The 24052-nt window shown below is 44.9% G+C and overlaps 2 protein-coding genes across 2 annotated transcripts in view; both read left to right on the top strand.

Moving 5' to 3' along the window:
- The first annotated feature begins 2367 nt into the window (after positions 1–2367).
- Positions 2368–24052, top strand: part of ntng2b (netrin g2b) — a 32810-nt gene continuing 11125 nt past the window's right edge. The window contains exons 1-4 of the mRNA XM_068705654.1: positions 2368–2430; positions 7265–7353; positions 9101–9273; positions 11204–11233. Of these exons, the coding sequence (XP_068561755.1) occupies positions 2368–2430; positions 7265–7353; positions 9101–9273; positions 11204–11233 (355 nt within the window). The remainder of the gene's footprint in view (positions 2431–7264; positions 7354–9100; positions 9274–11203; positions 11234–24052) is intronic.
- On the top strand, positions 22077–23947 carry LOC137868730 (girdin-like). Its single transcript, XM_068705627.1, has 4 exons — positions 22077–22376; positions 22546–22617; positions 22922–23469; positions 23575–23947. Exons 1-4 carry the CDS (start codon positions 22197–22199, stop codon positions 23945–23947), a joined length of 1173 nt encoding a protein of 390 aa, XP_068561728.1. The 5' UTR covers positions 22077–22196.

Genomic DNA, 24052 nt, shown 5'->3' with positions numbered 1-24052 from the left:
AAATACGTCTTCTGTGGATGAATTAATAAGGGTCGCCCACCACAGTGGTCAGTGAGGGTGCATGTATTCATCGGTGATAGTGTTCAGTATTTGTTATTTATAGGACAATAACTTTTTATTAGTGTCACGCAGAGACAAGCAGAGAAAACTATAGGTGAAATCGCTGGCGTGGGGCTTTTTACACAGCATTTCATTTATGTGTGCACACTAAGCACAGACATATACTTCATTACTGGAATTTTTTTATTTGGCGGAAGAAAGAATGGCAGTCTGTTTTTTTTTGGACACATAATCAAACAGGAAATGAAGTTTAAACAGTGGATTTTATTCAGTAGAAACATTGTTTTTGACCAATAAAAAGCTGTTTCAATTAATTAATATTTTGCGTGATGATCAGTAGATATGGGCACTTGATAATTTTTCTTTTAGTTCTCAGTTAGTTGAAACGTTTGAATGATTTAGGGGGCGATCAGATCAGAAGAAGTCCTGCTAAAAGAACATGCGGGTCAAGATGGTGGGGGCTTGTTTACTCGGTAAAGACGAGAAGAAGAAACACGATCCGGGAGATTTGAAGCTCTTCAGACACCAAAGCATTGCCCACTTAGACCACTCTGTGACAGAATCGTACAAGTCTAGAGAGTCATCATCATCGTCGTCACGGCAATCCTTTTAACTTTTGTGACAGTCAAAAAGCAGACGGTGGACATACCTGCCTCGTGTGTGAGCTTGCAGTACTTCATCGGCCAGCGTCTCTCTGGATGATGTAACTGTGCTTTGCGGCAAGTTGAACGGGTTCGACTTTTTGTTGCTGGACGACCTTGCGGGTTGTTTTCTTTTCGCAGTGAATGAGCGTTTCTCATCCGCTGCTAAATTTGGTCTGAACGTGGTCGTCTTATACAACCCTCGCTCTGCTGTACGTCGCTTCTGACTACCACTGTCTGTCTGTTTTCTAATTTTAATTTATGAAAAATGAATCCACGATATGCTCCGGTGTCCATTAGCTGGAATTACTCCTCGTACTGCACATTGTTAAGAGGGATGTGCAATGATTTAAAAAGATAAGGCGCATAAATCAACACACACACACACACTACAGAGTCAATGTGCATACTGCCATCAATACAGGGACCCCGAATCTGAATAAATATCATATCACCGAGCCACTTCTTAAAACAATGGTTTACTCACAGTTTAAGTGACCAAGAAAGTTATTTACAAATTGTGTCTCATGCTTTTGCACAAAGCCTTGCTGGAAACAGCCAGGGTGACAAAATCCTTTGATGGCTACATATTAATTACCCCTGCAGTTTGAAAGGCCAGCAGAAACAGTACATTTTAAAACAGCTGGCATGTAACCCACACCTGAGCTGTTCCAGTCTCTCCCTCTCTCTCCCTCTCTCTCCCCCTCTCTCCCCCTCTCTCCCTCTCTCTGCTGTGCTCATGAGAACGGTCCTCTGAGGTCTGGACGGGGAGAACAGGATGTGCCCAGGCTCCATTATTTAGTTATTTGGTGCTGTGCATACAGTCCGTACTTCAGAGAGCAGGTAGCTCAAAGTGGAGCCCAACTCTGCCTGCTGCTCTTTACGCGACTCGAACCGACCAATCAGAGCGCTGCTCTCAGGACCGTGCGCGCACGCGATAGTCAGTTACTGTATCCTGTGTAAATAATTTACTCGCACGCTTAGTCACACACAATCTCTCTCTCTCTCTCTCTCTCCATCCATCCATCCCTCTATCTAGTGCATCACAAACTGAAAGACTTAACTCAGAGCAAACTGTGCTAATATAATGAATCATCCCACGTACACACCAGGGAGGTCACACATCCCGTACACTGCATCGTACACACACACACACACACACACACACACACACACACACACACACACACACACACACACACACACACACACACACACACACACACACACACACACGGTGTGGATTGCAAAGACAATCAAGGTTATTCCTGCATTTTTGAATAATTTAAGAAGTCTTTTTGCTGGACAATTTCACTCAGCTTCTTCCTTCAGAGGCCCCAAAAAAAAAAACCCGTCCAGTGACCTTTCCACATTGGACATGTACAGTGAGTGAGTGTATCCATGTCCTCGTGAGTGATGAGGAGACACCACACACAGCCTAAGATGCTTCAGTAGGACGCGTTTTCTCCCTCAGATGGCTTTCGTGAGACGCCCCACACACAAATATGTATTATTTTTAAACCCCGAGACAAAAAGGGGAGGAAATGTATCCGAGACATTCATGGTCTTCTGCGGTCGACAACCTTCATTAGATAATGACGGATAACGAGCTTGAGTTCGGCTTTTAATGGGCGACGGTGACGGGTTGATAGACGCGTGTGAAAGAATGATTGTGGTCATGAACAGAGGCACGGTGTACATCCCTGCTCACCACATGATTGCAGGGGAGGTCAGTTATAGATTACCTGTTTAGTCTAGAGGGAGGGAGAGAGAGAGAGAGAGAGAGAGAGCATGTGAGAGAAAGGATGGATTGTGGAGAGAGAGAGAGAGGGGGGAGGGGGGTGAGGTGAGGAGGGGAACGTTTGAAGAGACTCATGCTGCTCTCCTGCTACGGGAGGTTGCACTCGAGGAAAATCGATCCTCTCCCTTCAGAGAAAGAAATTTATGAAGCTGGAACATAAACGCAGTCATGTCCAATTAGCCGCTCTGAATTTACGAGGCAAGGCGAGGGAGGAAGTGGGAGGGGACGCGGTGATAAAGACCTCGGCAGAAGCCAATAAGGCGTGCTTGCTGATCAATGATCCGAGCTTCACGCGGCACCCACTCCTCGCTCCGTCGCTCGCCGTTGAGCTCGGGATACGACCGCGTCGGAGGGATCGGCTCTCCTGCAGGCCGCCTTCTACCAATCGGATTTGAATTTATGGACATACTTAAATATCACCTCCAGGCATGATTTATGTCTGATATGTTTCTTCTCTGAAAAAGTTCAATTGCCTAATTAAAGTGACATCTTAGACCTAAAACATTTGAATGTCCCCAAAGGGGCAATTTGTGGCACAGCACAGTGAACCATAAAGATAATATAGACACAATTAAAACAACAACAAAGACAACAAGAAAAGTCCATGATCACGATCTATCAACGAATAAGACCAATCCTTCTCCCTCAATGAACAATACAGAATCTATGAATATGGAAATATTGTTCTTTTCTTTTCAATGTCTCCTCCTCATCGGCTGTATGTAAGAAGTGGAGGTGGTCACCGTGACGTCACCCATTGGTTGGTGGACTACGGTTTTGGTGCCTCAAGTTGGGCATAATCGGCCACTGCTATCTTTGGTTTTTGGCCGAGAGGGGAGAGCCGAGTACCGCCCAACGCTGAATAAGACATTTTTAGTTGACCAAAATGGCTACGATTAACTGTCACAAAGTGAAAACACACTATGAAGGGGTTAAAGGTGTAAGACGAAAAACGTGGAGGACTCCCAGACCGGACAACGCCGTGGTAGTCGCCTGTCAATCACAAGGTAGCCACGCCCTAAAGCCATTATTTACAAAATGAACATCATGCTGTATTGAAAAAGACTTGAAACTAGAGATTGAGGCCATAAACTCATGTTTACAATGTTTACTGAGGGAATAAAATCAAGAGAGAAGTAGAGTCATTTTCTCATAGATTTCAACACAGTCAGACTTCTTTTTGCAACCAGAGGAGAGAAGTTTAAGACACATCCTTGACTTTTCAGAACCAGATGTTGCCGCCTGTTCCTACTTCACTGCGATGTTCTCAGTGTTCAGTATTGTAAATGTCCACATCACACTTGTGTAAGTTGCATACAGGACCATGATTGGAAGTGTATTAAAGAGCACAAGGCACCATTCAACAAAATCCAATGTATTACTTCTTACATGTTCTCCATGTTCCTGCTATTTCATGCATTTGCACATGGGACCTCCATGTCATGAGTGGTTTGGATGCTAAGTCTCCAACAGAAGCCCTGACACTCATTGCCCATTAGGCTCTCACTGTACTGTGACTCCAGCAGGTAGTGCAGCCGGTTGCGGTATCAGGGGAGGGAGTTGTTTCAAACAGCGAGTGGGCCTTCTCAGTGACGGCTGATCGAACGCGGAGCAGAAGAGGAGGGAGGTCTCCTGCTGGGTCGGAGCCGCATCGATGCGGTCTGTCATCCCAGGTTAGAGCACGTCGATGCGGACCCTCCCCCTGCTCCTCCTCCGGGTCTCACCGCTGTGGACTGTCAGCGCTCTGACACAGCTGCCCTACTCCCCCCCCCCCCCCCCACACACACACACACACACACACACACATCATCTATACCCGCCTATTTTCTCCTCCACCTACTCCGCTCAGACACAAGTCCACAACCCAATTTACTCAATGCGCTCCAGTAGTAAAAGAAAAAAAAAAGAAATCTAAAAGGAGTCAGGGCTGCAGAGACGGACAGACGGGGAAGAGAAAGAAAGAGATGGGGGATAAAATGGATGAACGAAGAGGAAGAGCGTGAGCGAAGACCGGAGGACTGGAACGCTTACAGTAGATGGAATTTGGGAGCAAACAAAAAAAAAAAAGTGGGAGGAGAGTGCAAAACCAAAAATAAGAAAGCGGGAGCGATAGCCAACGTCCCCGGAGAGAAATAGAGGAATAGGCATCGACTACAGTAAAGAGACAGATAAAGCCCCATTAACTGCTGCTTCCAGCTGCTTTCTCAGGCTCTGCCGCCACATGACTCCCCCTTGATGTTTGTTTATCTTTCTTATTATTTATTCTCCTAATTGCTGCGTCTCTGCCGTCTAAAACCGGCAGCCCTCACGTCATTAAACGCACGGCGCCGACGTGACTTCACAGAGACAGACCGCCGAGGAGGACGGACAGAGGAACACGCGGAGGAGCCGACAGCTAATCCGTCCATTAGATAAATCAGATCATTGATTAATGCAAAACACAGTGTGGGCATGTAGACGCAGATCATACGACACACATGCACCAATTCTGTCTCCTGCTACGGCCCACGAAATGTGTTTCAACTCGTATGTTTCGGAGGAAACTTAATTGCTGGCAACGTTTTTGATGTTTGTACCACACAGACGCCGCAGTGAAGTGCTCTGGGGTACGTAGACCAGAACTTTTGTGTTTCAAAAACCCGTATTGATAGGGGAAGATAATGGTTTGGGTCACGATGTTTGAAAAACTTAACCGAGAGCACACTCTTTCTAAACTAAACCACAACCATATAAATGCTTATTATGTAGCTACGAGTGAATAATGTGATGCAAGAGATATTGAGATTTGTAGATATTTATGGAGGTTGGTCATTCTGGAGATAAAAAAAAACACCATAATCCAGCATTACATTTCTTTTAAACATATGCTTTTGCAAACTAGTAATACAGCGTTGTATTGTTTGGATGCTAAGCTAGAGCATTCATGGAGTAATAATATCTTCTTTATGTTGGACCAGTTTAGTTGAGGGGACACCAAAACCGTAACTAAAATGTGCATAAAAATGTAAATATTGATTCCTTTTTGGGGTTCCAAGTGAGAGTTGATAAGGAATGACTCGTCAAGAAATTGGTCAGTGAACTAACTATCGAACTTTACAGAGAATTCAAGTCAATTAACTTATTTACTGTATAGTTCTTTCAGTATTAACATTTTTCTGGTCCACCCCAGGATAACAAATACTGAGCATTTTATGACAGGATGCCGTTTCTAAAGTAAAACCATGTTTTGATCTTACGCCGCTGTGGTTTAAGGTTTGATCAGGTTTAAGCACAAAAACAACTGGGCCAGGGTTGGGGAACGATCATGTGTCGTGTTGGTTAACGCCAGGGAACGGCGTCTGTAGGAAACGGGGAACAAACTGCAGTCTGCAGTGTTTAAGTGTGATGTTTTGTCGAGCCATCCATCCACCACGACCTCCTTCCTCCGCAGACTTTGTGGCTCGACGGTAACATCAGCCGACTTCCTCCTCTGCTCCCAACGGACACCTCTCATAATTCCAAGCGCTGCTGGAGGCTTTGTCCCTTCAAACGTAAATATGAGTTGTTTTCAACCATTTGCTGAAACCAATGATACGCTCATTTTTCCTCGGGAGGACAGTCTCCAACAGACTGATAAACAGAAGTATTGACCCATAATTACACCAGCTAATTAAACCACCACCTTGTGCGTGTGGTTTCTAATGCAGACTGGAATACATTTGAATCACTTACTTCCTTCTGCTCCTAGACTCTCTCTCTCTCTCTCTCTCTCTCTCTCTCTCTCTCTCTCTCTCTCTCTCTCTCTCTCTCTCTCTCTCTCTCTCTCTCTCTCTCTCTCTCTCTCTCTCTCTCTCTCTCTAAATAGACAGGTTTGTGATGGATCCAGCTGTCCTGTCTTAACTTCCTCCAGCTCAGAGCTGCTCTACTCCCACTTTGATGACTTTGCAGTGAAGGCAGACATCTTGCGCATTAACATATGATTGTGCCCATGTATTATTTGTATGTGGAGGGACCGAAGGGGGGATGGGGGGGGGGGGGCAATCGGGAGAAATCCCAGTGCAAGCTGTCAAGCGAAAGAGAGAAAGCTAAAGAGACGCTGCACTTGAAAAGTTGGAGTGTCGCATCATTCATGCGGAAGGAGTGCAAGGCTAGAAGCACTCCTGGTCTTCCTATGTGGCAGGAGTCACAAAAGCAGGTCAAGGGGATGCAGTGTCCACAAAGCCTCAACCTGCAAGACTGACTATGTCGCTTTAATTATATCATAAAATAGTTAGTTAAAATAGGATTTAGTTAATATTAGGACTCCAGTGGCGCAAGCTTTAGCCTCTATATGTCGACTGTCCAGATAGCTGACAGGAGGGAGGACATTTCCGCCCTTAGGCCTGCGAGACACAAAGCGCCCAGCAGCACGCGTACGTAGAAAATCACTTTGTTCTTTAGTATTGATTTTAAAAACTACAACTTCTAGATCCTGCACTCAGCGGCGCTTCCTCTTTTAAGATGGGACAGATGAGATTTATCACCGAAGATGCGGGAGATGAGAAGCGGTGATATGTTCGCCGCTGTCAGTCACTCAATCCAGACGTTAGTCGTCGTGCCTCCGCTTCTCAGATCTGTTGGCTGTCATCGCCGCTCTCGGTTAAATGCATCACAATCACTGGAGCCAGGAACACTCGGGCGCACACACCTGTCCCATTTCACACACGCTCGCTCTCTTATTTCCTCCATGAAAAAGAGATGTTCAATTTCCCTCTCCGCTAAGTGGACAGCTCGTGTCCTTCAGAAGGCATGCAGGAAAGGAGGCCTCGTCGACGGATGGATTTTCCCTGGCACGTCCTGTCAGCTCGTCCAGGTGATCAGAGAGAACCATGGGTAATTTATAGGACAGCAAGCAACAATGTGATGCGAGACAACGCGCCGTGATCGACTGCCTCCATTCCGTTTCCTGTGAAGTTTACTGCGCGTTTTTCTAAGTTTCTAAGTCATTTCAGTCATCGTTATTCCGTATGTAAAGTAATGTCGCGGAGCTAGGATTGAGGTTGGTAGGCCCGACAGGATAAACCACAAAAAAGAAAAATTGATGAGAAAGCGCAGATTAGTGTGAGGAAGGAAGATTGAAGCAGTCATCCTGCCAGAATACAGGGGCCATTCTTTGAATATTTGATGCAGACGGATAGCTGTTCACTCCTGTGGAACAAACTGGATTGGAGTCCAGTCGCTCATCTGGAAAAGGCTGTAATTTAAAGTCGTAGCTGCCGAATGTCCTTAAGATCCTCATTTCCTTCCCAGCTGAGCTACAACCTCTGGATCAGCCCACCTGGGCCCTGCCCTCTGCCGCGGTCGCACTGTGCACACATCATGTTCATGCGTGCACGCACACTCGTGCACACACACTCACTCGTGCACACACTCACTCGTGCACACACTCACTCGTGCACACACTCACTCAGATACTTGAATTTCACAACAATGTTTTGCATTCAACTTTTGGAAAGTGTTTTCTTTTTTCACTTCACATCCTGCTTTGTTTCCTTGTGCTCCAGATACCTTTAGAAAAAAGGAAATTTATCTTCAAGGAATATAAAATAAAAACTACTTATATATTGGGTTGTAAAGGTCATACGAAATACTTGCATAACAACGTGATAACATTCAGTTAGGGTAGCAAGTAAAAAAAGTTTCATATACGAGTAGAAATGGGGACGGATAACATCACAATAAAAAAGCAACAACAGACACAAAACACACAGGAACCAGCCGAGGGTGCGCTGATGCTACTTGATGAGTCAATTAAAAGTTGCAGGTCTACGTTCGGGCAATCAGGAGTTTTGACTTTCAGAAGAACCTTTGGTTCCTTTTTGATGCTTCGCTCGGTTTGGGTGTCGATACAGAGAAGCTGCAGGTGAAATCAAACGACACGGAAATCGTACAAACTACTCGAGCAAACATCTAAATAGAAACGGGTGCTGTAGCTTTGATGACACTTCTAAATTTCACACCAACATTTTTTTTTTTTTTTTTAAATCATTGTTTTCTTTATATAAATGTATTCACAACAATTCATCTTGATGGCATTGAATATTCATATTTCTTAGTGTGTTCCAATCCTCATTTCGGCAACATTTTACCGGAGCATTTATAGGTGTACAATACACCCATACGGTACTCTCACTCACACACACACACACACACACACACACACACACACACACACACACACACACACACACACACACACACACACACACACACACACACACACACACACACACACACGTCTTACTTTTAACCCTTCGTCAGGTGTGCAGTGTAACTTCCCTCGCTGCTCAGTAAACAACAAACTACTTAGAACCTTACGTACCTTAATCCTATGATCTTAATCTAGTTTAATCTTGTTTTACTACTATAATGCAATTCACCCACAATAGATTTGTGTTCCATCTCTGCATCAGACCTTTAACACTCACTATTTGCACTTGTCTTTTTTTTTTTGTCTCCTCGGTGTAAAAATACTACAATTTCTATCATCATTAACACGTACACCCAGCGTGTGATTACAACTTTCGCTTTCTGCCTCTCTCATCTAATCTGCGTGCTCTCCTTCTTTCTTTTTTTAAAGGTGTAAGTGTAACCTCCATGCCTCCCAGTGCCTGCTGCAGGATGGGAACCTCCAGTGCCAGTGTGAACACAACACCACGGGCCAGGACTGCCAGCGCTGCAAGAAGGGCTTCAAAGCCAAGTCCTGGAAGGCTGGTTCCTACCTGCCAGCACCCAATGGAACCCCCAACACCTGTACGTACCTAAAACACGCCATTCTGTTGATCAACTCATCAATCCGACACACAGTGAGATACAAATACTTGCTTTGCTGTATTATGAATAGATGTGACTATTAATTGATCGAAGTCGCAATGCTTAAACACGTTTCCCGCGAGGAGCCTAGACTCTGCTTCAGATTTAGGGTGATTTATTCTGCATTTAAAAGAAAAGTATGATGAGAAGATTGATGTTACTCTCAGGTTAGTTCTGTAAAGAAGAAGCTACAGCCGATAAACTTAGTTAAAGACTGGTAAACACTGAGCCCGCTCCTTTCAGGAGGTAACAAAAGCCTCTGACCAGCACCTCTAAAGGTCACCAGGGAACATTTCATCATTTTATCTCATTATCCCTGAAGTGTCAGCTGGAAATAGTCAAACAAATGACCGCGGGTAAAACGGGAACCGTCGTCTTTACACTTTGGTTTTTGTACAGATTATATAAATGAGACAAAACGTATTAATTCATGAGCTTTTGTTGTATTGGAAAAGAGCCCGTCTTTATGCTAAGCTAAGCTAACCGGCTGCTCACTGTAGCTTCTTATTCACCGTACAATGAAAGCGAGTAATCTTTTTTCACTGAAGAGAGACGCCGCGCTTGCTAGCTGCTGCTTCTTTCGCGGGTTGCAGAGCTGATGTTGCAGTCTTAAACCCAGCTTTTATTTTTATGCTACCTTAGCGCTCCGTTAGCGGTCATTGCTGGTAGTTTAGCCCCGCTGATGCTTATGCTAATGCTAGCTTTGTGTCCCATTAGCTGATAGTGGGTCACAGATAGCTTCCCGGTCAGAAAATATTTGAAACGGTGTCCAGTGCCTTTTAGAGAGCAAAGAATGGGAACAGTTGACTGATTGACTAAAACAAATATACATGCAGTGATTTCCAGTCTACACTTGATTGATGACGTATGGGTTTTGTCATCACTGAGGTCCTGAATGAAAGGCAGGATCGAGGGTACAAGTTGAGAGAAGTCGATGGAGAGACCGAGTTCTTGTCTCCTCAACGCAGAGAGCAGATCAGAGCTGTGCACCAACGTGGGAGAGTGTGTGTGTGTGTGTGTGTGTGTGTGTGTGTGGGGGGGGGGGGGGGGGGGGGGCGGAATCCTCTCGGAGACTGTAGCCAGCTACAGTAGCTAGCTATGATAAAATAATAATCTAGGGCAGCCCCTCCCTAGTTTTCTCCTTTCAAACAAACACTGACACACTCGCATGTACACAGAGAGAAACGCAGGCAGATACACACTCACATACACCTGTACCTGCGCGCACACACACACACACACACACACACACACACACACACACACACTGCAAAGAATGGCTCTATTGTCAGCCCTTTTTTTTTGTGTAAATCATGCTGTTGCTTTCCAACCCAGTTCTAATGCTGACACACAACTTCAGAGCACATCACCACCCCCCTTTTAAACTCCTAAATCCCATTAGTGGAATTTAAAAATTAAAAACTTGCTCGGTTGAAGTCGTACACAAAATGGCCATGGCTCACGAAACAGTTTGGTCTCCACGGACTGCATTATGCATGCCAAGCTAACCTAACTATAAATACAATCTCGGTAAACATGCAGGAGAGGCATAACGTTTTTTTGATTCAAGCGTTGCAAAGTGGCAGCGCTCTCTTAAAACATACATATGTGATGAGGACCTCTGAATGTGAGGATTTTTGGGAAAGAGTAACGGGGCAAATTAGGGAGGAATGGGGGAGGCGGTGCGAGCCCAGTGATTACTCCAGGACATTGAGAGGTGGTCTACAACAAACCGTTATTTTGCAGAACAGCTCTTAAGCTCTCTCTGCCACCTGAGTCTGATGAATGAGGCACAGTCAAGTCTTTAGGCAAATTGAATGCATAAATAAACAAGCTCTCATCTCCTCTCCCTCTTCTTATTCTCTTTCAGGTACAATTGCTGGTTCTCCCTCCGGTTCTAGTAAGTAATAATGCAACGCAGAGGAGGTGGAATTCCCCTCTCTCCCTCTCCCTCTCCCTCTCTCTCCCTCTCTCTCTCCCTGCATCGTCTCTTCCCCCTTTTCGTTGCATTGTTTTTGAAACGTACGCTTTAACCCCGTACCTCGCTTTCCGCTCGTCTCCTAAACTCTCCCTCTCTCCCGTGATGTTCAGCTGGCTCTCCACTCAGTCACTTCTCTTCTCCCTGCCTGTCCTCTCGCAGTGCTGCAGCTTTGGGCCCCGTGTGCTTTATTATTAATAGGCCTCTCTGTCGCCATGTCCTTTCATCACAGCGCATCACACTAACCTGCACAGGAGGAATTCTTCCACAGCTCTGCTTTTCTTATTTAGACTAAAGACACTGCTGCGGATGGATTGAAGAAGGGGGGAGGGGGGGATGGAGCAGCAAAGGGAGCTGAGAGAGAAAAGACAGACAGAGAAATGCTAGAGAAGGATGTGGGCATATAGTGTTGTAATGCAGTGTGATTCCGGGTGAGGAGCTCCGGGAGGCAGGAATAAAAGGGAATTTGATTAGGGATTCTCTCTTTGGAGAGGCTCTCAGCCTCCGAGCTGTTAGACAGAAACGATCGGCAAAGTGGCAACATCAACCCTGACAGCACTGGGCTGTTCTCCACATGGCCGGACAGTAAAAGGCTGATGCATGGATAGACTGAGCAATTGAACTGCAGTGCAGAAGTCTGCTTTTAAAAGGTCTCCTCTCACAATTAGAGACAAAATAATGGGTTTGATTTATCAAAGAGACAAGTGATGCCTGCTAATGGGCTGATAATGAGTTTAGTGGTTCAGTTTCAGGTTCCCACAGATTCACTTTCTGTTCGTCAATCCACGGGGTTTGTTTTTTTTTGTACCTGTGTTGCTGAACCTTCACTGCCAATGAAGGTGAAGACGAGTCAGAGGGTGAAGCTGAACCTGAAGGTGAATCAAAGAGCGCCACAACCATCTCAGAGGATGAATGGTCCCCGGCTATTACCCATGAGCCCTTTGGAGCCCCTCGGAAAGGTGCGGGAAAGTACATTAGCCATAGCTAGTGGTACTTTATAGTTAGTAGCTACTAGTCGCTTTGTAGATAAAACACACGCCAGACCGCACACACACTGCAGAAATCTCCATCTTTGTTAGTTGCGGAGACTTATTTTATTAAAACAAGGGAAGACATCTGCCATTGCAGAGACATCAAGTCAATTTGTTTCATGAAATTTCGAGAATAAGGCGTCATATTCCCCTTATTCTGTCTTCCTTCAAGATTCTCACACTTCTTCAATAATAAATAGTTTGACAATGCAGGGAATGCCTTTGTTCGCTTTGCTGCTGAGAGTGCGATAAGAAGATGGATGCCACTCCTCCTGTCTGTGGGTCAAATATGAAGCTAGTTTAGCTTAGCTTAGCACGAAAACTGGAAACTTCTTATTTGACGGACAGATGTGAAAGTAGCACCAATCCTCACAGCTACATTAACCTCTAAGCTTATTTCCTAAAATGTACAAAAACTATGAATTCAAACAAGTTGTTTTTTCTGAATAGTAAACAGGTTGAAATAAACTATTTTCATCTTGTTATCTTGAGAATAAATAAGACTCAATAACTATTGTTTTGTGATAACATGATCCTGAAGTGGTGAATTAGCTCCACCTTGACGACCTAACATTAATATGCTGCTTACAGGTGAATACAGAACATTTATGATCCGATTATATGTCATTATAAAACATCATGAAAGTGACCATCCTGGTGACGAAACCTTTACTTGTGTATTTGTAAAGAGCAGTATTGTTACTTGAGCTTGAGTAAAGGATCTGGATACTTCTTCCACAGCTGGTCCGATGATACAGCAGCTGTGAATCGGACGCTTACTGTTCACTTGTGAAAAAGCAAACGTGTGCGTCTGTGGTTGTGCTCATAGATGCCGACGAGCAGTGTGTGTGTGTGTGTGTGTACATCATACATAATTCACCCGGCAACCTACTGAAGGTCTAAAGCTGTGCATTTCCCCGGTCGTCTATATCTCTGACGTTGATGCCAGACTTGTCCCCCGTCTTGAGAGCGTGGGCGTCAAACTGTATGGACATTTAGACTTTATTTGTTCTGACTGACTGATTTCAAGCAGCCCAGGACGGACGCCAACAGAATCTGTCAGCCGCTTGAATGTACAGTAAAGTGGACCTCAAAGCCCGGCTCGCCCTCGTCATGCTAAATTTAAACCTGCCATCTTGGTCGGCAGCGGACCGCTCATGTTCCACCAGAGAAGCACTTAGGATGTGGGAGGAGCCGGGATTTTCGGGCACCGCTGTGATGTCGTCAGACTTTCTTCTTTTCTTTTTTTTGTCTGAAGGAAATCCATTAGGAGCGTTTGTTGAACAGCGCAGCATTTTTGTTGCTTGGCTCGACATCGGTGGGGAAGTCAAAGAATTCTGTGATTAGCTGCGATTCAAAAACGGGGCTGAAGAAGCTTTGAGGTTGTACAAACAGTGACGGTCCTTTGTACGCTTATTGAAGCCCGCTATGAAGGACACGCATCACATACATTCACAGTCATAATGTGATTCTTTTGAACTATATTTTACTTCCATAACAGGGCTTCAGCTAACAATTATTTTCACTGTCAAACAATCTACAGATTATTTTGTATTGTTTGATCAAAAATCTAAAAGCTATTCAATTAACTATCATAGAAAACCAGAAGAAAAACGACACTTGAGGAGCTGAGACCAGTGAATAACATGTATTGATTGATTATTAATCAAATGATCACTGCAGCTTTAATCCGTCTACATAATTATCACTTCTTCTAAATTATGAATGCACTAAATATATATAATGAATTCACATAATTTCCAATATATACAATTTTAAACTAAAATACTCATTTGCACTTCTGGGACAGCAGAAAGGAAGCTCTCACCATTGTAGACTATTCCTGTCTTCTTTTTTTATCCCAGGTTTAGAGAAGTGTATTTGGCTTGAACCTGACCCTGATGTGAGCAAAGCCTGTGTGTGTGTGTGTGTGTGTGTGTGTGTGTGTGTGTGTGTGTGTGTGTGTGTGTGTGTGTGTGTGTGTGTGTGTGTGTCAGTGTGTGTGTGTGTGTGTGTGTGTGTGTGTGTGTGTGGAGTTCTGGCGGCCGTATGGTGCAGTTCAGTGAAACCCATAAATCATCTTCATCCCCTCCTTCTCCTCCCGGGGATCTGAGGTCTTAGGTTCTATTCTCACAGAGCGGCCGCCATTACTGTTTGTTCATGCACACACACTGACACACACACACACACACACACTGACACTGACACACACACACACACACACACACACACACACACACACACACACACTGACACACACACACACACACACACACACACACACACACACACACACACACACACACACACACACACACACACACGTATTGGCTGAAGGTCCTGCGACGTTAAAAACTAGATCACATAACGACATAAATTATCTTGAATAATAATCATCTGTAATCTCAGCTATCTTCTCTGGCTCTCAACTTCATTTACATATGCATTCAAAGCGTGTATATTATTTTAAAATATTAATAACAGCAATACGTGTAGAGAAAACTTTAGACTTTATGTGAACTTAGTAGAAAAGTTTTTAAGCAGCCTGGGAGTATATTTTCTAAATTTTCCTCCACATAAAAGTTGAGTTATATGAATCATATTTTCAGTATTATTACTTTTCCCAGGAAGTTAAAAATGCAAATCCCGGCTCAGGTATGTATTGTGGATTTTACAGTAAGGTCAATAATAAGATCTTGACTGAAGTCTGTGCTGCCGGATCAAATGCGTTTTTGTCCACGTTACAGCGGGACTTACGGGTTGGACAAGCGTGTCATAGTAGTTGCACCCTTTGTCATGTCCCTGTCCCAGTTTAAAATCACTGAGCATGCTCAGATGAGGATTAGCAATCTATTGGCAAGAGAGTCTGATCCACAGAGCTCGCAGCCCATTGGTCGGCTGACAGATGGGCGTTTGGCGAAAGGGGGAGGGGAGGTCAACGCAAACCAAATCCTAAAACCCGGTCGTACAGCCACCTATCCAGCCACCATGACCCCGCATGACTTCATCTTCCCAGAGCTGCAGAATGGCCTGAATAGAAGGACTCGCAGACAGACAAGTGTATGCAAACTCACAGGCTCTGGGGATGTACTGCACTCCATCAACCGCAGTCCTATCTGTCCACCATCCTCGTCTCACGAACCGTCCGTTGAAATCCCTTCATTTTTTTTTATAAAGGTTGAACTTGCCCTTCGACTGAGAGCGATTGGATCATGCCTGGAAGATCATGTGACATATTAATAAGATCCATGCTCTCGCTCCTCCTGCCACCATTAGGTGTTCTGGGGGGGAGAAAAAAAAAAAAAGCGTTAACTGGTCCTGAATAACAACGGCTTCATTAGTGCGGAGCTAAATCAATGTCCAGCACTCCGGTAATAAATGATGAGAATGCTGAGGCTGGCAAGTGGCATTAAACATTATTGTTATCATTTCTCTGGCTACATTAATACAAGTGACAAATGATCTCATTATATGCAAATGCATTTGTGTGGAAGACGAGCTAAAAATGTGTCGGAGCAGACGAGCAGGGACTGGACACCGCTCGCTGAAGTGTGTGTGTGTGTGTGTGTGTGTGTGTGTGTGTGTGTCGTAGGACCGTTAGTGAGTCCATCTGTACAGACAGACAGGCACATGTTACAGGATGATGTAATGAATCAGCTTAGATTATTGATGCATTGCGTGAGAGAGTGATGGCGCTGTTGCATGGCTGAAAATGACACTAAGACCTTGGCCCTGCTTCTTTTTTTTTTTACCTTGTACTTTCACATGCAGAGTCCATTGCCTCCAGCGGCTCTGTTTCTGGGGTTGGAAACCCACATTTCAGCTCTCTAAACCCTCATCGTTCTGATCCAGGTGGAGGTAGGCACTAGAGACTAGTCCTGATTGTAGTGTGATTATACTAGAATAGAGAAGTGTAGAAGTGTGACGTCAACTCCTGCTTTCATTGATGATGAAGAGTGTACATTGATGTACTTGGTCTTGTTCGCGTCATAGTTTTTGGAGACGACAATTGGGGATCAGTGACCAAAAGAAATCAAATTAGAGATCAGATCCAAAGTCTTTACTATCGATTACTATCGTACCGATAAATGGAGTAATCCTAGTAAATGTCTTGAGTTAAAATGTCAACAACATGCCATGTATTAATAGTGCAACACAGTGTTGTGTGCAGCCCAAAATTCAGAACATTTAGCATCACAATTATGCTCTCTGTCTCACTAAGTAACAGTCGAATAGAATAAACTTATGGCCACTAAATCATTTCAGATTCACATGAGTGGGAAATAGCATGACCATCAGTCGGGACACCAGAACAAGTTCAAACATGGCAACTTGTACCAGTAGTTTTATGCATTCATATTATGTCATAGCTAATGTATTGCAGCACTACAGCACTGCGTTTACAGATCAGCAATTAATGAATTACTGTGAAGGTGAGAGATTAACATCTCTCAGATTTAGAGATGACAGAACATATGCGCACAACACTGCAAGTGTAAAACAGAGCAATGCACTTTGACAAACAGTGTGTGTTTTCATTTTACAGCCATATTAACAATAGTCACACCTTTAACAGTCACTGTGTTCTGCTATAAAAAAAAAAAAAAAAAAAAAAAAAAACAGCACAATTTCCAGCACTGAAAGGGTTGTGGAACAGCTTTGAGTTTAGCCTATCTCAGCAGTGTGAAATCACACTATCATTGTGTGTTCTCACTTCTGTGCATTTGAACGTGCATGCTCGTGTGTGTGTGTGTGTGTGTGTGTGTGTGTGTGTGTGTGTGTGTGTGTGTGTGTGTGTGTGTGTGTGTGTGTGTGCACGTTTGAGGAGGAAAAAAGGGAAAGCTAGGCTTTCTTTGGGTAAACAATCTGATGCTGCATCTCTTATGCTAATGCCTTAGCCCGCTCATTCCTCACTGCATTTCCATTCTCTGTCCTCATGCAACTGATGCAACAGACACCAGAGCTCCACCAGCAGAAACCAGAGTCTCAGGCAGCTCCGCCCCACTAACACACAGTGTGATGCACACCAGGCACTTGTCTGAGCCTCCACCGGTGCCCATCGGAGAATCTGACGCACTTCCCGTTACGGGAGGGGTTAGCCTTCCTCCCGAGGAGCACCGGGTTTCCTCGACACCAGAGCGGTTCACACCTTCGGAGACGATCCCCGAACACTCACATCCGTCTCGCCCGGTCCCAAAGGAGTCCGCGCATCATTCGGTTGTTAATCATCGTCTACACCACCATCCATTAACAATAGGGTCCGTCCTGTCTCATCTTCACCCTCATACAAGCCTGCATGACACTGAGGAAAAACACTCGAGGCATAGTGAGAGAGGAGGTAAGGCACACCCATAGCTCTAGTTGACAGTAGATATAGAGTAGAGTACAGGCTGCCAGAAAATAGAATAATCTCATTTAGAATCAGGAGATCATTTTCATTTCCAGCCAACGTGATGTTTTTCTTTCGGTGTGGAACCTTTCTGAAATTGGCAATTTTCACGAGGTGAAAGTCTCTAACATGCTCGTATACACAAGCTTCCATAATCTTATGTTCGGCATCATATCGCATGTCAGAAAACGCTTATTCAATTTAGGTAGTGGCAGTGGAATCTTGTTAACATGGATGAGTGAATGAGCGAGTGAGAGGCCGCACGAGCACTGGCGGGTGGAAGGTTTACGAAACGTCTGAGTTCAGTTGACATTGTCTGCGCCTCACTCCGAGGCATTGGGAGGATTGCGGAGCAGCAGCCGCAGGATCAGAGTGACAGATAGATATGAAGAGGTAGCAGGAGAGACAGAATCAGGACTAAGCCCAAAAACATCCCCCCCCCCCCCCTTGACATTAACCTCAATTTACTGCAGTAGATGGCAAAACACTATGACATGAAGGGGCATTAATCTATAGAGTGTCACGGTATAAATATAACAATCACATGGTCTTTGAGGTCCCTTCTGTCAGTCAGTGTAGAGCAAGCAGGGAACCCTGAATGCTCCGTCTGCCAGTCAGGCGGTTCGGGCTGAGCTGATTGAGATGAATGCCAACAACAGTTCAAATCACTCCTACCCCCCCAAGGCAGCGCAGGTTACTGAGAGTAAATGCATTTTATGCTCACTGCTGTGCTACGTCTGCCTTTTTGAAACAACCGGGACTCAGAATACAAGAGAGCAGGATTCTGAGTGCGTGTGCAGCTGTGACAGATGTGCGAGAGAGTAGGTCCAGTGGGGGCCAGAGTCGGACATGAGCGGAGGAAGGCAAAGGGTTACTTTGATGAGAGGCGGTGATGGCACGATGCCAGTTGTGTGATATGGTCCAGGGTGCTGTGAGAACAGCTGCTGGCGTCCCGTCTCACCGGAGCCCCGGGGACGGGGAGGGATGAAGGGGAGAGAGTGGGCGGGAGATAGCCTGAAGGGGGACGCTCCGCAGGGGAGCAGGATGCTTGCAGGATGCCCCCCCCCTCTGAAGAAGAAGAACAACTGGAGAAGTACATCGCCTGTACAAAAAACCCTCAAGGGGAAAGACAGATGGATGCATGAAGCATTGTATTCTCTGGTGGTCTGGAGATCGTTAGTCCCTAAATGACGTGCATGGTGCGGTTGCTTCATGTGATCGGTAATTCTATATTTTTAGTCTTAATCACTCATGTGAGGAGGACATCAGTGATTTACTGAATTGTGCCTGTGTTGCAGTAAATGGAAAGGTAAAAGGAAGAGATGGCCGGAACCGTAAACTAAACTTCATTTGTAGCCCTAAAATCTTGAAGCAAAGGATCTTGGGAATAGCATAAAGCCCTCTGGGAAAGTGAAACAGAGAAAAAGAGGAAAAACTTGAGCGAGAGACAATTAAAAATGCAGTAAAAAAAACGGACGCGTGTTCTAGGTTGTCTCTCGTATTGATTTGAGATAATGTGTGAGTGCACCACAGAGAACATTAAATCTCAACATAAGGAGGTGCACCCATGAGAAGATGTTACTGTATATAGCGTCCTACAAATATTCATGTCAAATAAAGGAGCAGAAATAAGAACATATCTTCTTTTTTTTCTATTATGGAAGGGAGCGAAGAAACAAGCACATATGGAGAGTAAGAAGCACTAGTCAGAGAACTTCATGACGTTCGGATAAAAGGAAGAGCATGTCATATCTTTCAAAACCAGAGTGAGAGTGTAGTGATGAAGGAGTTTCTCAAGCCTCTCTGACTCTCAAAAGCTTTTTTTTCCCCAAGCCCAGGGCTGAGGCCCCTGATGGGGCAATCCACTATCTGACAGAGAGAGAGAGAAAGAGATAGAAAGAAAGAAAGAGAAAGGGGAAAACGAGGTCTCAAAGGAAGACGAGAAGGGAGAGAAAGGCAGACGATATCAGTAATCTTTACCCACTGCAGTATCAGCCTAATTATACGGTTCTTATTGTTCGGGTTGCTCAGGAAAGAGCATGTAAAATACCTCATACGACGTCTGCTCTTGTTGACTTAATAATGATTGCGGTGCGTCAGTCTCCCACCAGTCTGAGGGACACGTACATGACAGTCACGGCCACAAAACATCCTCATCCGAGCACAGGGAGGAAGGGAAGGAGGAGACAGAAAGCATAACTGAGATGACAGGTATTACTCTTTTATACGTAGTAGTAGCGGTGTTCCTGTAGATTTATATACCGTAGTTTACTTTTGGCGCAGTAAATACACTTTTATCATGAGTTAAACTTGACAGCTCACAGTGAACAACAACTGGGGCACTAAAAAATGAAAACAGCAAATTCATCTCTTCACTGACATGATAGTCTGTCACTCAACATCAGCGATAGAGCTGAATCATAATTTTGGCACCAATAGTGGTGTCATATTATTTATCTGGCTGACAGGATGAAGTAGATACAGAATGTATTTCTTGTTCAAGGTGTGTTGCTGAGAAAAGAGCAGATCAAATGTATAACACCGGATGTTTTTGCTCGTTATGTCACTGACGATTGTTGTGTGTCAGTCCCCCTCAAGTCTGAGGACCATGTACATAAGACCCATGTCCACGAAACAACCACCTCATCTGAGCATGGGCAAAAAAGAAAAGGTGAAAGGAAAAGTATCTCTGGTGTAGTCGTAGCAATGTTATTATAGTTATATACATTTGCAGTCTAACTGTAGTGATGGAAATGTGCAGTAGATGAACATAAAACATGAGTTAAATTAAGCAAAATTAACAAAAGTTAGGAGCAGTAGAAATATAGATTTCTGGTTGTAATTTTAATGACAATTGTGGTTTTTCAGTCTCCCACAATTCTGAAGGACATGAGACTTATGGCCACAAAACAATGACTTCATCAGGGCACGGGGAGGGAAGGAATCATGAGGAGCATAACGAAATACATGAGGAAAAGAAAGGTATCCCTCGTGGCCACGTACAAGAGACCCACGGCCACCTACAAGAGACCCACGGCCACCTACAAGAGACTCACGGCCACCTACAAGAGACTCACGGCCACCTACAAGAGACTCCTGGCCACCTACAAGAGACCCACGGCCACCTACAAGAGACCCACGGCCACCTACAAGAGACTCATAGCAATGTACAAGAGACTCATGGCCACCTACAAGAGACTCATGGCAATGTACAAGAGACTCGTGGCCACATACAAGAGACTCATGGCCACCTACAAGAGACTCATGGCCACCTACAAGAGACTCATGGCCACCTACAAGAGACCCATGGTCACGTACAAGAGACTCATGGCCACCTACAAGAGACTCATGGTCACATACAAGAGACTCATGGCCACGTACAAGAGACTCATGGCCACCTACAAGAGACTCATGGCCACCTACAAGAGACCCATGGTCACGTACAAGAGACTCATGGCCACCTACAAGAGACTCATGGCAATGTACAAGAGACTCGTGGCCACGTACAAGAGACTCATGGCCACGTACAAGAGACTCATGGTCACGTACAAGAGACTCATGGCCACCTACAAGAGACTCATGGCCACCTACAAGAGACCCATGGCCACCTACAAGAGACTCATGGCAATGTACAAGAGACTCGTGGCCACGTACAAGAGACTCATGGCCACGTACAAGAGACTCATGGCCACCTACAAGAGACTCATGGCCACCTACAAGAGACCCATGGTCACATACAAGAGACTCATGGCAATGTACAAGAGACTCGTGGCCACGTACAAGAGACTCGTGGCCACGTACAAGAGACTCATGGCCACCTACAAGAGACTCATGGCCACCTACAAGAGACCCATGGTCACATACAAGAGACCCATGGTCACATACAAGAGACTCATGGCCACCTACAAGAGACTCATGGCCACCTACAAGAGACTCATGGCCACCTACAAGAGACCCATGGTCACATACAAGAGACCCATGGTCACATACAAGAGACTCATGGCCACCTACAAGAGACTCATGGCCACCTACAAGAGACTCATGGCCACCTACAAGAGACTCATGGCCACCTACAAGAGACCCATGGTCACATACAAGAGACCCATGGTCACATACAAGAGACTCATGGCCACCTACAAGAGACTCATGGCCACCTACAAGAGACTCATGGCCACAAACAAGAGACCCATGGTCACGTACAAGAGACTCATGGTCACGTACAAGAGACTCATGACCACCTACAAGAGACTCATGGCCACGTTCAAGAGACTCATGGCCATAAAATAACAACCTTGTTTGGGCACGAGGATAAAAGTGAGTAAGAGCATAAAGGTATATCCTTTTATGTACTGTAAAGTCAGCTGTAGCCAACTGGACTCAACCTGTAGTGGAGTAAATATGCAGTAGATAATCTTTCACCATGTTGGCAACTGACAGCAAATAATGAAAATTAGAAACAGCAGAAATGCATCTACATTTTTGCTTGCATGCTGGTATTTGCTTCATGCCAATGATGATTGCGGTGTGTCAGTCCCCCACATGTCTGAGGGACACGCACATGATGCTCATGGCCACAAAACAACCACCTCATCTGGACACGGGGAGGAAAGGGAGGAGCATAAGGCAAGAAAAGCTGAAACAACAGGTATTTTCTATGTAGTGATAGCAAGTGTAGCTGGCTTGTAGTGATGGAAATATGCAATAGACAAACTTTCACCACAATTGAGACTTGGCTACTTGCAGCAAAACTAGAAACAGCAAATAATGGATCTAGATTTCTGCTCATTATTTCAATGACAATTGTCGTGTTTCAGTCTCCCACAATTCAGAGGGACACTTATATGAGACTCATGGTCGCAAAACAACCTCATCTGGACACGGAGAAGGTATGTTTTTGCATGTACTGTAGTGGTTGTAACTAACTGTAGAAAAGTGTAGAAGTGAAAATTTACAGTAGATAAACTTTCACAAATTCTTGTCACTGGAACAACAACGCAAAAACAAGAACCTAAATGTGTCTCTTCAGTGACAGTATAGTTATACTGCTAAATCTAAATTTGGTATTGAGAGAAATATGTTTAAAGATAGATGTGGTTTATTGGTTGTTTAGGATGCAAAGAAGTCAGCATTTAAAATGTACCCTATGATGTGTTTTTGCTTGTTATTTCAATCACAATTGTGGTGTTTTAGTTTCCCACACATCTGAGGGACACAGACATGAGACTCATGGCCACGTACAAGAGAGTCACGGCCACAAACAAGAGACTCATGGCCACAAACAAGAGACTCATAGCCACAAACAAGAGACTCACGGCCACAAACAAGAGACTCATGGCCACAAACAAGAGACTCACAGCCACAAACAAGAGACTCACAGCCACAAACAAGAGACTCGCGGACACGTACAAGAGACTCATGACCACGTACAAGAATCTCACGGCCATAAACAAGAGGCTCATGGCCACGTTCAAGAGACTCATGGCCTCGTTCATGACACTCATGGCCACAAACAAGAGACTCATGGCCACGTTCAAGAGACTCATGGCCTCGTTCATGAGACTCATGGCCACAAACAAGAGACTCATGGCCACAAACAAGAGACTCATGGCCACAAACAAGAGACTCATGGCCACGTTCAAGAGACTCATGGCCACGTTCAAGAGACTCGTGGCCACGTTCAAGAGACTCGTGGCCTCGTTCATGAGACTCATGGCCACAAACAAGAGACTCATGGCCAGGTACAAGAGACTCATGGCCACAAACAAGAGACTCATGGCCACAAACAAGAGACTCATGGCCAGGTACAAGAGACTCATGGCCACAAACAAGAGACTCATGGCCAGGTACAAGAGACTCATGGCCACAAACAAGAGACTCATGGCCACGTTCATGAGACTCATGGCCACGTTCAAGAGACTCATGGCCAGGTACAAGAGACTCGTGGCCTCGTTCATGAGACTCATGGCCACAAACAAGAGACTCATGGCCAGGTACAAGAGACTCATGGCCACAAACAAGAGACTCATGGCCAGGTACAAGAGACTCATGGCCACAAACAAGAGACTCATGGCCACGTTCATGAGACTCATGGCCACAAACAAGAGACTCATGGCCACCTACAAGAGACTCATGGCCACAAAACAACCACTTCATCTGGGCACGGGATCAAAAGGAAGGACGAGCATAAAGGTATATCCTTATATGTACTGTTGTTGACCTGTAGTGGTATACTATAAATATCTTGTGAAGCGTGTTTGTCAGTCTCCCACAAGCCTGAGGGAAACGTACAGGAGGCTCATGGCCACATACGTGAGACTAATG

This window comes from Cebidichthys violaceus, unplaced genomic scaffold (assembly GCF_023349555.1).
Source record: "Cebidichthys violaceus isolate CVI_PGR_0920_01 unplaced genomic scaffold, fCebVio1.0.p SCAF_12, whole genome shotgun sequence".
NCBI classification, from domain to species: Eukaryota; Metazoa; Chordata; class Actinopteri; order Perciformes; family Stichaeidae; genus Cebidichthys; species Cebidichthys violaceus.
The sequence above is the reverse complement of the archived record's forward strand: the minus strand, read 5'-3'. Positions and strand labels throughout refer to the sequence as shown.

What these genes read in the sequence shown, in the direction of transcription:
- LOC137868730 (XM_068705627.1), top strand. Translation starts at nt 22,197, where the DNA reads ATGCATCTACATTTTTGCTTGCATGCTGGTATTTGCTTCATGCCAATG. An exon ending in AAGAAAAGCTGAAACAACAG is followed by an intron (nt 22,377 to 22,545) that starts GTATTTTCTATG and finishes GTCGTGTTTCAG; the next exon opens with TCTCCCACAATTCAGAGGGA. An exon ending in CTCATCTGGACACGGAGAAG is followed by an intron (nt 22,618 to 22,921) that starts GTATGTTTTTGC and finishes GTGGTGTTTTAG; the next exon opens with TTTCCCACACATCTGAGGGA.